Raw genomic sequence first — 13,494 nt, forward strand, 5'->3', positions numbered from 1 at the left:
AAGAAAAATATCACTATATAGTTTTTTGCTACAACATGCAGTAAAGGGGGGGGGGTGATACGTGTCTCCAAAGGGGTAGTCCATCTTGTCATTTGAATAAGGAGCTAAGCCAATGGTCTCAGAGTGGAAAGCCCTTTGTAACTGTTTAAGTCTTAAGGTCTATTTAAACGTGGTATTCTATAAATCATAGATTGTGTGTTCCTCAAGCTGTTAGATTGTAATTTGTATTTGGAGTATTTTTACTCTATCTAAAAGGGTTGATAAGGTTGATAAATTGCTCCCACAAAGAAGTGAGCGAGGAGGAGCTTTCCTTAAATAGTAAAACAGTAAAGTTGGAAAAATGGGGAACTCTTCTCTTCCTTTTTTTCTGATCTGTGAAGAGATACTTACACAGTTCCAAACAGATGAGTGGTATCTCGTAGGAGCATGACTTTTCTCTTTTATTCAGAATATTGGAGATGGGAAAAGAAAATTTGGAAGTAGGGGGGGTAATGGCTGCCCCTAGGAGTACAAGGGCCTTAGGACAAATACTTTTTTGGAGATCTTTTGTTTATATAAACCATTTGAGTCACCCAAAGTCAGCGTGCTGCCACCATTTGACTGGTCTAGTCTCAGGCCAGAATGCTTCCTACACCAGAGGCTCCAGAAAAATCATTTTCCCTCCTTCCTCTGCCCCTCCAATCTCTTTGGGGCATCTGGTCAACCTACATGTGGGTGCATGTTTGTTTGAGATGGAGGTGGTGGAGGTAGGCGGTTTAGGGCTTGAGCATGCCAGGAAGGGGAGAAGCCGGGATAGGTTCCTTGTGGGTCATCATCTGCGCTAGTGTGCCCCTCCCAGCTGGTCCTAGTCACCAGAAGGGGCCTTAAAAACTTTCTGAGGGTATATGAGGGCCTTAAGGAGAAGTAGGATAACTATTTGAGTAGTTGGAGACCTCTTACAAGGGGAGGAAGAAGTCTGTTGTAGAAGAAATACTGCTTGTGACTTTGTTTGTGGCAGCCCCTAAAGCCTCTAAACTATGTCAAACCAATGCACATAACCCAGGAATGTGTTTTTTTATTCTTTTTTTTAAATTTTATTTTTTTAAAGATTTTATTTATTTATTTGACAGAACACAAGCAGGGGAGCGGGAGAGGGAGAAGCAGGCTCCCCACTGAGCAGGGAGCCTGATGCAGGGCTCGATCCCAGGACCCTGGGATCATGACCTGAGCCGAAGGCAGACGCTTAACGAACTGAGCCACCCAGGCGCCCCAGTGTTTTTTTATTCTTAAGGTGAATGACTCAGGTTAACACATTTTCGGAGAGCCTGAGGCAAAACTAGAAGTAAAGAGTGAGTGATATAATTAAGTTTTCATGAGGAAAATGCTTAACTATATCAAGATATTCAGTTTTCCTTAAATCTTGTTCTCTAATTTTCTATTTATTTCATTAATATAGTAGCTTATTATAAAAATAAATAGCTGTAGCAATAAAGAATTGCATTTTCATAAAAATTATTAGTAGAGAAATATACCTTTTTCTTTATCCGTTAAATGTACCACTTGAAGCTTGAATCCTTGCATGCTCCTTCCTCCCGCTTTCCCTCCTTTTTTCCCCTGCCTCTTCCACCCTCTCTCCTTCCTTCCCTGCCTTCCATACATAATAAAGGTGTTCACTAACTGAGCACTGTTTGTCAGATGCTGCTGTACTGGCATTTATTCATTTCATTGAACATTAAAGGCCTCCCTCAAATCCTCACTTTATAACCTAGGAACCTAAGACTCAGAGAGATTGAGTATCTTACACAGTTCTGTCTTCTGACTCCAGTGCCCTTATGGTTAGGACCCCAGCATCCTTGTGTTGAATGCTTGCCATGTGCCAGGCACTGAGGTGGGTTCTTGGGTCCCAACAGATGAATAAATCCTATAATCTGCTCCCAAAGAGCTCGCAGCCTAGTGGGATGGGGCTAGAAACAAGCACATAAATAATTGCAAGTTGATAATTATGAAGCAGTGAGGTGTGAATGTCATGGGACCACCAAGGAGTGGCCTAGAACCCAAGCCTAGAGGGTAGGAGTGGGCAGGGCTCAGAAAGGCTTCCTGGAAGCTCTGTGCCTGGGCTGACCCTTCAAGGATCAATCATAGTGAAGCAGGTAAGGAGTAAGAAGATTAGCATCCCGGCAGGGAGGACATCAGGAGGAAAGTCACAAAGATAAAGAAGGCCTGGGCAGAAACAGAAACTATCTGGCATGGTTATTGCAGTGGGATTTGGCGATTAATTTGATGTGGGGTGTTGGAGAGAGGGAGAAATGTTAGATTTCTGGCTTGGGTTCTGGGATGAGTGTAGCAGAGTCAGAAACTGATATAGGGAACATAGGAAGAGGGCCTGGTTAAAGGGGTGTGAGAAGGAGTTCAGGTCTGGACATACTGAGTTTGAGGAGCTGTGGCACATCCTCAAGGCAACATCTAGTAGCAAGTTAAATATGTAACATTTACAAAGAGTTGAGTAAAATAATTCAACAAATATTTATAGAGCACCTACTGTTGGCTGACACTGTTCTGGGCACTGGAGTTACAGTTGTGAGTAAGTCTCTGTTTCATGGAGACTGTATCCTAGTGGGATAAAGGCAGGTAATAAAGAAGTAAATCAGCAAGATAATTTCAGAATTGTTATTAAGAAAGAATGGGGTAATGTCAAAAAGTCTCCTTGAGAAGGTAACATTGGAGCTGTGAGCTAAGTGTTCAGAGGAAACTTTCATATGAATACTCTGAGGTTAAAGTATTCTAGGTAAAGGGCATAGCAAGTGCAAATCTCCTGAGGTGGGAATGAGCCTGGTCCTAGAGAAGGATAATCAGTGGAGCAGAGGGAGGGGGGAGGAGAGGCACTGAGTGAAGCTGAAGAGGTGGGCAGGTGTGGGATCCGGAAAGGCTACAGGCTGTGGTGGAGTGTGCATTTCATCCCATGTCCATTGGAGGCTTTGGGCCTGGGTCAATGTCAGTGGCATCATTTTAAATGAAATGTCCAGCATACAAATTGTATTTCTTGTATACTCTCAACTATATAAGAAAACAGCCTTTAAGGAAACTTGCCAGATGATACCACTGATTGAGAGAGGCGGTTTCATGTAGTGGTCAGGTTGTGAGGTCAGGGTACCAAGGCTGGAACTTGGTCCTGACACTTGCTCAGCCAACGCTTCTCAAACCTTTGTGAGCTTAGGATCCTACCTATCAATATTTATCATATTAGAAATTAAAATGGAGAAAACATTTAAACATTTCCTTTATTGATTCATTAAAAAATAATGAACCCATGACATGTTTACCTAAATGGCATATTTTGATGAGAAAAAAAATTGTATTTTCCAAAACAAAAACTAAGTGAGAAGAGTGGCATTTTTTTAAAAAAAGATTTTATTTATTGAGAGAGAGAGAGAGAATGAGCAGTGGGGAGGAGTAGAGGGGAAGAGAGAGAGAGAAGCAGACTCCCTGGTGAGCAGAGAGCCTGATGCACGACTCGATCTTGGGACCCAGAGATCATGCCTGAGCTACAGATACTTAACCGCCTGAGCCACCCAGGCGCCCCCCAAGGGTGGCATTTTTTTATGCTTAATCTCTTACTATTTGGCACAGTAGGAGGCAGCCAGGTTCTCATATCTGCTTCTGTATCCAGTTGGTTATGACATCACGAGTCCTAGACACTCATGGGAGAACGAGAGTAAAAAGGGGATATAGGTAACTGCTTACTATCATTGTGAAAATAGTCTTGACGTGAGGATCCCCTGCAAGTTCCCTAGGCCACACTTCAAAATCTTTGTGTTACAGGTATGACATTGGGCAATCTCTTAACAGGTTGGATGGGCTTCAGTTTCCCCATCTTTACATTGAGAGCTGCTAATAGTACCAACCCCATAGGGTTGTTGTGAGGATTTAAGGAGTCAGTATATGTTAAGCCCTTAAAATAGTGCCTGGTACATAGCAGGTGCTCAGTAAGGATCAGCTAGTTTCTTTTTGTTATTATGATTCCGAGTGGCAGTAACAACGCTTCCAAGAAATTGCAAAAACTCATTTAAACTTTATTTTCACTGACTTTTCCCTTCCTGTCCTCTCTTGTTCCAGTTGTGAAATGAGATTTCAAATCGGAATACCAACTTGGAAATGCTGCTGCCAAATAACTGTAGGTTTTAATGCTAACCTGTTTGCAGTCATGATGGCACTTTGTGCCAGACCATCAGCTCCTTGTGCCATAATTTCCCAGATTCTTTCTTCCTTCCTAATACCTGAAATCATCTCTTCTCAGTGGCAGCTAACTGGTGGAGGAAGAAGTGATTTGATAGCATTAGGTTCTGCTTGGGGCTACAAGACTTCAGTTTGACTGCTTCTCCATTAGAAAATTGTCCAAACTGTGATTGTGACATGAATTGATATATTGGAGGAATGAAAGTCAGATGCGATCATCAAATTGTTGAAGATTTGTGTCAGTTTCTTTTTTTTTTTTGGATAGGGGCAAGTGAAATTGTCAATCTTGGCTTCACAGTGGAATTACCCGGAAAAATTTTTTAAACTACCAGTGCCTGGATCATCCCAACCCCAAAAGATACCGACTTAACTGCCCTGGGGTGTAATATGAGTGTCAGGATTTTAAAAATCCTCCCACTGTCCTAAGTCTCACCAGGCAATGACTAAGAAGGCCACATATTTCCCTTTTTTATTGTAAAATATAACGAATCTGCAGAGTACATAATACATAAATGTCAGCTTAACAAATTGTTGTAAAATGAGCACCTATGTAGTCATAATCTACTGCAAGAAACAGAACATTGCCAACCCCCCAAAGCTCTTCTTGCCTTTTCTCAGTCATGCTCTTTTTCCAACCGTCTAGAGGTAACCATTACCCTGACATTTTATAATCACTTTGTGGCTTTGTTTCATAACTTTTCCATATGAGCATGAATCCCTAAACCACACAGAGCAGATTGACACATTTTAAAATTTTATTAATATGGAATCCTACTTCTTTGGCTTCTTTTGCTCAACCTTATACATTTTTTTAAAAATTTTATTTTCTTACGTTATGTTAGTCACCATACAATACATCATTAGTTTTTGATGTAGTGTTCCATGATTCATTGTTTTCGTATAACACCCAGTGCTCCATGCAGTACGTGCCCTCCTTAATACCCATCACCAGGCTAACCCATCCCTCCAACCCCTCCCCTCTAAAACCCTCAGTTTGTTTCTCAGAGTCCATAGTCTCTCATGGTTCATCTCTCCCTCTGATTTCCCCTCCTTCATTTTTCCCTTCCTTCTCCTAATGTCCTCCATGCTATTCCTTATGTTCCACAAATAAGTGAAACCATATGATAACTGACTTTCTCTGCTTGACTTATTTCACTTAGCATAATCTCCTCCAGTCCCATCCATGTTGATGTAAAAGTTGGGTATTCATCCTTTCTGATGGCTGAGTAATATTCCATTGTATATATGGACCACATCTTCTTCATCCGTTCATCTGTTGAAGGGCATCTCGGCTCTTTCCACAGTTTGGCTATTGCGGACATGGCTGCTATGAACATTGGGGTGCATGTGGCCCTTCTTTTCCTACATCTGTGTCTTTGGGGTAAACACCCAGGAGTGCAATTGCTGGGTCATAGGGTAGCTCTATTTTTAATTTTCTGAGGCACCTCCACACTGTTTTGCAAAGTGGCCGTACCAATTTGCATTCCCACCAACAGTGTAAGAGGGTTCCCCTTTCTCCACAACCTCTCCAACATTTGTTGTTTCTTGCCTTGTCAATTTTTGCCATTCTAACTGGTGTAAGGTGGTATCTCAGTGTGGTTTTGATTTGATTTCCCTGATGGCTAATGATGATGAACATTTTTTCATGTGTCTGTTAGCCATTTGTATGCCTTCTTTGGAGAAGTGCCTCATACATTTTTTTTAAATTCACTCATGGTTTTTTAGTTCCTTGCTTTTCATTATAGTATTCTATTATATCAATATACTACAGTGTCTTTCTCCATTCCACTCCTGATGGATGTTTGGGTTGTTTCTGGTTTGGGACTATTACAACCAGAGCTGCTATGAGCATTTTCTTATGTCTCCTGGTGCACAAAGGCGGATATTCTGAATGTATATCGAGATGTGGAACCCTTGCTTGTCCAAAGACAAGAGAGTCCAAGCTGCAGTTTTGGTGTACTCTTAGGGTAGACAGGAGTTGGCGTCTGGGACACTGTTACCATTCCCGCTCTGGGCTGGGAGCCTGGAGGTTTGTACTGCTCTGAGCCACAGGCCCTGGGACTGCTGATGGTCTATAGGAGGCGACGGAGAAGGCTGTGATCATCTGCTTTTGGCTGTTTCCTAGGACTAGAGGGACAAGTTGCAATGCCCATCAAGGGTAGAGATCCTGATGGAACATTCCACTCTGGGCCGAGAGCCAAGGGAAGCCTCCCGGCAGTAGGGTCACAGACTGCACTATGGCAGGAGAGCTGGCTGGCCTCCGAAACCTCAGGCCTTCAACCCATCCTCAGCAGCTGGTGGAAGGAAGTAAACAGTCTGTGGAGAAAGATAACATTATCCTAGGCCTTGAAGTAGTTCTTACATTCTAATTCTCTCCCTGATCTTAACAGGCAATATTCCGCTGTATTGTTAGTTCATTGATGCTTTGATGAAGATGTGCAGTGCTGTGCTTTGTTTTTTCTCAACTTTTTTCATTATCTTCAGTGGACAGTTGGTATGAATCAATTGTATGGTACATGGCCCTATGCTATATGAATACCATAAGTCCAGGCTTGTTTCAGATACCTCTGCTAAAGTACCCTGGGGGTTCCCAAGGAATGCTGACAGGCTCTTCCAGTCTCTTTTCATGGTTGCCTGATACTCTGGGATACTACTGTGCCCTTCTGCAGGTTCTCTCTTGCCACATTAAGTCTGTGATCCTTCAGGTGGCTGTGGCTGTTTTGTATTACTTTGCACCAAGCGTGGACATAAGCTGTGGTATGCAAGAGCTGGGCCACATTGGTTCATAAGAGCTGATTGTTTAATTTTGAGAAATACTGTGAGCTAGTGTTTAAACACAACCACTATTAAAAATTGAATTATATCAACTTACAATTTAAATTACATTAGAAATAAAGTTTATAAATGCTCAAAACACATCACTTCCTAATTATTTTACCATGTTTTACTATTTATGCACTTGAGATTATTTATTATCTATTGGAGATATATATATATATATATATATATATATATATGGTGGAAATACTATGTAATGGTGTACTATGGCACATCTCAACTCCACATTTAGTGATATCACTGCATAAACAGCCATGGGAGAAATATTTACACCATGGAAATTGGCAAATGCTACATACAGGGACTTTTTTTTTTTTTTTTTGAGAGCCAGTTGTTGAATACCTAGCATATCAGAGGATGTAGGATGCCTTTTCAAACCCTTACAGCAGAGTTCAAATGAATGCAAAGAATACAGTTTAATAGGATTCAAAGAATTATAAAAGGGAATTATTATCAATTAGAGAACTTCAAAACTGGTTATTAGAAGTGGTTATTTTGAGTCATAAGCCTACTCCTCTTGGTAGTATAGTCCCTAATGATGCTGCCTTGTCTAAATCCTAGCTCAGCTCTTTATTGGTGGTAGAATTCAACTTTTCTGCTTAGCTTTGACCTACCCTCAAAGAGAATGATGCTGAACAGATCTTTCCTACATAGATTCCAGGCCTCGATTCTGAGACACACAAAAGAGGAAAACAATTTCTTTCCCTCTCTCATCTACCCCACTCCTCCTTTTCCCTTTTCCGTTCTCATTTTTTTCCTGCCCTAAGTTTGAACTCCACCCCCCCCAAGATGATTGACAGCAGGAATGTCCTTTCTTCCTTACTTCTTCCCATAGGGCTAACCTTGCTCAGAATACAATAATCAGTATATTTCACAGTGCCTGGTTTATTCAGTGTTGAATAAAGCCACCTGTGGAACTTCAACAGAACAGTCCAGGTTGAGATTTGGTCTTAGAAAACTGGCCTTCATTTCCCCTTTCCTTGAACAAATATACACCCATTTCAAGAATAAACAATGACATGAAGACAGGGTAATCCAAATCCAGATTTAGCACTAAAGACACCAAAATATTTTCTCTTTGATATAACCTACATGCACAGGACATAATTTAATGGATTGCCTTATTTATATAACTATATAGAACCTACCTTTAGCTTCTCTGTTTGCAACATTTGCATTTAAGATTCCTCATTGCTTTCAGAACTTCCCTAGAAGAACATGTACTTCAGAATATATTCAGAATTCAGCACATCTGCCCACTGGTCACCTGACCCAGCCACCTCCCTCTTCCATCTGGCCACTGTGTTAGCCTCCTAATTGGTTTCTCAGCTTCCACCATGGCCCCTCTTCAGTCTGTTCTCAGCACAAGAATCCAGAGTGATTCTGCTAAAATATAAATCAGATCAGGTTGTTCCTTTGCTCAGAATTCTCTAGTGTCTTCTCATCTCACTTAGGGAATAAGCCATGGTTACCTATATAGGATCTAACTCCTTATTCCTTTGACATCCATTATTCTTCCTATAGGTCATTCTTCTCTAGCCGGTTGGGCTGCCTTGCTGTCCTCTGAACAGATGCTATCTTTCCTCAGCGTTTTCACATGGGATCTACTTGCAGTATGGAATGCTTCTGTCCCAGAAACCTGCATAATTTGATAATTTGATCCCTTATTTCCTTTAGATCTTTTCCAAATATCACTTCTTAGCGAGATTTTCTCCAGTCAACCATATTAAAATTACAACCCTCTCACATTTCCTATCTTTCCTCCCTAGTATTATCTCTTCACTTACTCATAATATATATATATATATCTTATTTATTGCCTGTTTTTTGCCACCATCAGAATGCAAATTTTATGAAGAATTTGTATCTGATCATAGCATGTTGAATTACCATTGCCTAAAACCTAGTACTTAGCACATCATGGATTTTTGACAAATGTTGAATGAATGGATGGATGAATGGATGATAGGGTGGTAGAACAGACATTGGTTAGGAGCTGGAGACTTAGGTTTTAGTTTTTGCCTTTGCATGTGATAAGCTCTATAATATTTATTATATTTTGTTGCTACATCTCTATGTACTTATCAACAGACTGGGGATATAACAACTGTTTCACATGTCTCATTGACTTTTAGTGAGGCTCATGCAAGGAAGTACTCTATGTAAGTGTTAGAGGATATTTTAATTGTCTAACTTGTTTATACCCAGTATATTGAGCTGCTAGCTCCATTTGCTTTAAGCCATTGCCAAGAAGAAACTCTCCATTTGAACACAGGGTTGGGCCGACAAGCTCATTTCCCCATCTCCCTCTGAAGATCTTAGTGGAGCCTTTGCTTATCACTTAGATCATATAACTGGATTTACTATACAAGCCATTGAAAACCTGAAGAATGAAATAGCCCACTATGGGGTTTCAGGCCTTCTATGTGTCTAGCGTTGTGTTGGGTGTTCTGCAAATGTGGTCTCCTTTCATCCCACTGCAACTGTGCAAGGAGAACATGACTTTATTTTAGAGATGAAGAAGTTGAAGTTTAGAGGGATCTAGTATGCCACTGAGGGAGCAGGGCTGACAAGAGACAGAGCCTGGGGGAGAACTCATGTCTGTCTCTAATATCAAACTCTCATCTATCTCAGGAAATCAAGCTATTAAACCCAAAAACCTAAAAAGGAATATTCTTCTGTGGATGGTGTTTCTCACTGGTATATTATTTCTTTTCAGACTGTTTATGACCAGTGGTTTATTACCCTTTTTAACATTGTCTACACATCACTGCCTGTTTTAGCCATGGGCATTTTTGACCAGGTATGTATTTTTCTCTGTCTTTATAACTTATTTTGCTCTGTTGATGCTTTTTAGTTGCTTTTAGCTTCTAAGTAGAAAACACAAGTCATGGAAAGAGTCCTAGAAGTTCAGTTGTTTTAATAGGTATTGCATGGATCTAAAACCCTTCCAGATCCTCCCCCCACCAAACAGTTCTCTGATCAAAGTTTAGCTACGCTCCTCTTTGAGATTTACACCCCACATTATTTCCCTAAAGCCTCTGAGATGTCCTACATGAAATGGTCTCTAATTTCATTTTAGTCCAGCATTTCCCAGGCTTATATGACTATACTTCCATTTATTTATTTTTCATATAGCACCTATTAATATGCCTCAGAACTAGTGCCTTGTCACACACTGGGAAATGCTGCATTAGCCCCTGAATACAGAGAACCATGCAGTGATAGATAGAAAATGATGGAACTCGTTGTTGGAAGGCAGAGGGCCAGCATTTGTGGTGAGATTTCCTTGGCCAGCACAGCCCAGAACAGGAACTAAAGGCCAGTAGAGTACCCTGCCAATGGGAGAGGAAGACATGAAGCCCGATGGCCATGGAGAGAAGGGGCACAGTCTTTTGTCTAGCTCAACATGCTTGGGAAGATAGAAGGGAGGGAATCAGTGACAAAAATGGTGGATCCTTGGCACACTTATTGCCTTGGAAGGTACTTCCTGGAAGGGGGAAGAAATCTGGCTGCTTAAGAGGAAGTGGAAGGCTAGCTAGAGGAGTTTCCATGGCACAATTAGAGTGTATTATTAAAAAAAATTTTTTTTGGAAGTATATTTGAGGAGACCAGATTTTCTCCAGGCTGTTGTTAGACCTGTTTGCTGGGCCTCATTTTTCTGGCCCAAAGTTAGCTGTCTATTGCAAAATATAAATCTTCACATTATGAGCTCATTCCACTCTCCCATTCTGTGCCTTTGTTAGTTAGTTGTCTCACTCCTTGTGTGTAAAAAGGGCAGTTTGTGAACGACATATTTTGTGGAATTCTATAAAAAAGTAATGAACTCCTGAAGACCTTAGATGTAGAAGATTAAGCACATTCATTTCCAAGTACCCATGTTTATAAGTGTTTCTTTTCTTGGTGCTTTGTAGCTGCCCAGAATGTGGAATAAAATAATAAAAATAAAGCAGTTTCTGGGAAAAGATAGTTATTGTGCAATTCGAAAAAAAATATAATAAGGCCCCTTATTGCCATCAAGTTGAGTGTCTGCCCCTGTCCTTTTCCACTTTGTCAACTTTGGCCCCTAAACTGATCACAGGCATGGAGTGTGATGCTGCAAGGCCTCCATGACTGTCTACGATCCACTCATTTTATAAGGAGGAAACCAAGGCTCAAATCATCGCCCTAGCCAGACAGCCAGTGTGTGACAGAACTCAGCCTAATACCAGGCCACCTGACTCAGAGATTGCTCTGCTATTACTATTATTATTATTTACTGTCATCATTATTTTATGTATTATTATTTATAGAAGCATCTGTTATTTGTTACTTACGGTGTGGCAAGAACTCTGCTGAATACATGAACTTAATCATGACCGTGGTCCTGTGATGGAGGGGCTGTTGCCTGCCTGTCTGGAGATAAGGAAACTGAGGTTCAGACAGGTTATGTAACAGGTTTAAGACCATACACCTACTAAGCAGTGGAACTGGGGTTTGAACTCAGGGTTGTCTGGTTTCAAAGCCTGTGCATGCAGTTTCACCAGCCATTGACTGGAGAAGGAAGCACCAGCAGCATTTCAAAATGGGACTTCCTAAAGAGACTATGTCAGTGTACTTCATGGGACCATATTCAACAAGACCAAGGCCATCCCACAAGCAGGGAGTGGAACTTGGTCTGTCCCTAGAGCTCATGCCTGTGTTGCTCCTTTTTTGGCTGCTTCTCCTCTATTCCTGGTCCTCTGATGTTCTCAGTGGTCAGGCCTTGCCTCCTTTTTGGTTTGGGCATTTGGCTTTGGTGCTCACAGTGTGGTCATCAGCATTACTTTGGATCTGGTTGGAAATGCTGAGTTTCAGGCCCTAACCCCCAACCTTTTGAATTGTCATTTGCTCTCCAAGTGATTTGTGTGCACATTAAGTTTGAGAAGCACTGTTTTAGTTTCTCCCAGGACCCTGTTGGGGCCAAACATACCTTCTCATTCTGTTTAAATTTTTTGTCTCGGACAGTTGGTATCAGAATTCTCACTGGGTAGAACACTCAGCTCTTCAGGCTCAGCTTCCTTCCCACTGGAATCCCGCTTGCAATTTCCTCCTTTCCCTGTTCCCCTTCTCCTACTCTCCTCTCACAGTTAGGAACTCAGATTGGCCAAGTCCTACTCTGGAGCTCTCTGCTGCCATCTGCTGGCCGCTACCCTCACAGCCTTAGCAATTAATCCCTGGGCCCCATTGGCTGCATGTGATGTACTAGAATTCTGGGAGCATGAGTGCAGCCTCAGGAGAGTAGAGGAAAGAAACTTCATTCTGAAGCCAAGGATCTGGGTGCAAATTCTGGTTCTGTTATAAGAGCTATATAATCTCTCATGAGTCTCTTGGAGACTCAAGTTCCTCTTCAATAAAATTGGGATCATTTGATTATCTCAGTTATCATGGGAATGAAAACAAGCTAATGAATAGTGTTCATAGGGTATGCTTAGACATGTACTTGCTATTTCCCGAGATGGGGAATTCAGGGCCTTTCCAACTTCTCCTCAAGCCTCTTCCACTAAAGTAACTTTGTTGACAGGATGTGAGTGACCAGAACAGCATGGACTATCCCCAGCTCTACGGACCTGGACAGCTGAACCTACTGTTTAACAAGCGTAAATTTTTCATCTGCATGGCACATGGCATCTACACCTCACTGGCCCTTTTCTTCATCCCCTATGGAGCCTTTTATAATGTGGCTGGAGAAGATGGGCAGCACATAGCCGACTACCAGTCTTTTGCAGTTACCATGGCTACATCTTTGGTCATTGTGGTCAGTGTGCAGGTAATCCTCATGCTGAAGATGGCTTTACAACTTTTAAAATTTGTTTTCATTGTTGACTGATTTTGTCTACTTGTTGGGGCAAAAAAATAATAATAATAACCCTAAAGGAATCTTGGAGGTTTCTTTTTAACTACACATTTTGAGATGAAAACAGAAAGCTTTAATGTAAATGACCAGATGTGGGAGATTTGCATTCAGTGTCTATAACCTCTGTGTTAGTAGAAACCTCACAATTAATTACTTCTTGGGGTTGAGTGTAGTATGTAAAGAGAAATGATTATACTACTGCTTCTTTTTGGGTTTGGAAAAGTTTTCCAACAATAGCAGAGAGAAACTTTCCCATGATTTCTATCACTTAATAACTTCCAGGCTTTAAAGTGAGATTTAAAATTTATTTGGTAATACATATCTGTGAAATTATTCAAGAGGTTCAGTGTTATATTTTGGCATATCTGAACCTTAAATTCAGAGAAGCTTTTGTGATAGGGATGATTTTTGATGATCCACTGACCTCAGTGGGCTTCTTGAGTGTTTCTATTTCCTTTTTAATGCAAATGGTAGACAAAACCATTCGATATCGAGTTAGAGTTCATAAAAGCTTTCCTATTCATTAAAATTTGTACCTCTGGATAGATACAGTAGGCAGTGTGACCTGT

The 13,494-nt window shown here is 41.1% G+C and overlaps 1 protein-coding gene across 4 annotated transcripts in view; it reads left to right on the forward strand.

Annotated features, from left to right (window-relative positions):
• Nucleotides 1-13,494, forward strand: part of ATP8B4 (ATPase phospholipid transporting 8B4 (putative)) — a 263,861-nt gene that overhangs the window by 234,973 nt on the left and 15,394 nt on the right. For all 4 annotated transcript variants that reach the window (XM_078079369.1, XM_078079372.1, XM_036101921.2 and 1 more), the window contains 2 exons: nucleotides 9,770-9,853; nucleotides 12,593-12,838. In XM_078079369.1, the coding sequence (XP_077935495.1) occupies nucleotides 9,770-9,853; nucleotides 12,593-12,838 (330 nt within the window). The remainder of the gene's footprint in view (nucleotides 1-9,769; nucleotides 9,854-12,592; nucleotides 12,839-13,494) is intronic.

This window comes from Halichoerus grypus, chromosome 8, assembly GCF_964656455.1.
Source record: "Halichoerus grypus chromosome 8, mHalGry1.hap1.1, whole genome shotgun sequence".
In the NCBI taxonomy this organism is placed as follows: domain Eukaryota; kingdom Metazoa; phylum Chordata; class Mammalia; order Carnivora; family Phocidae; genus Halichoerus; species Halichoerus grypus.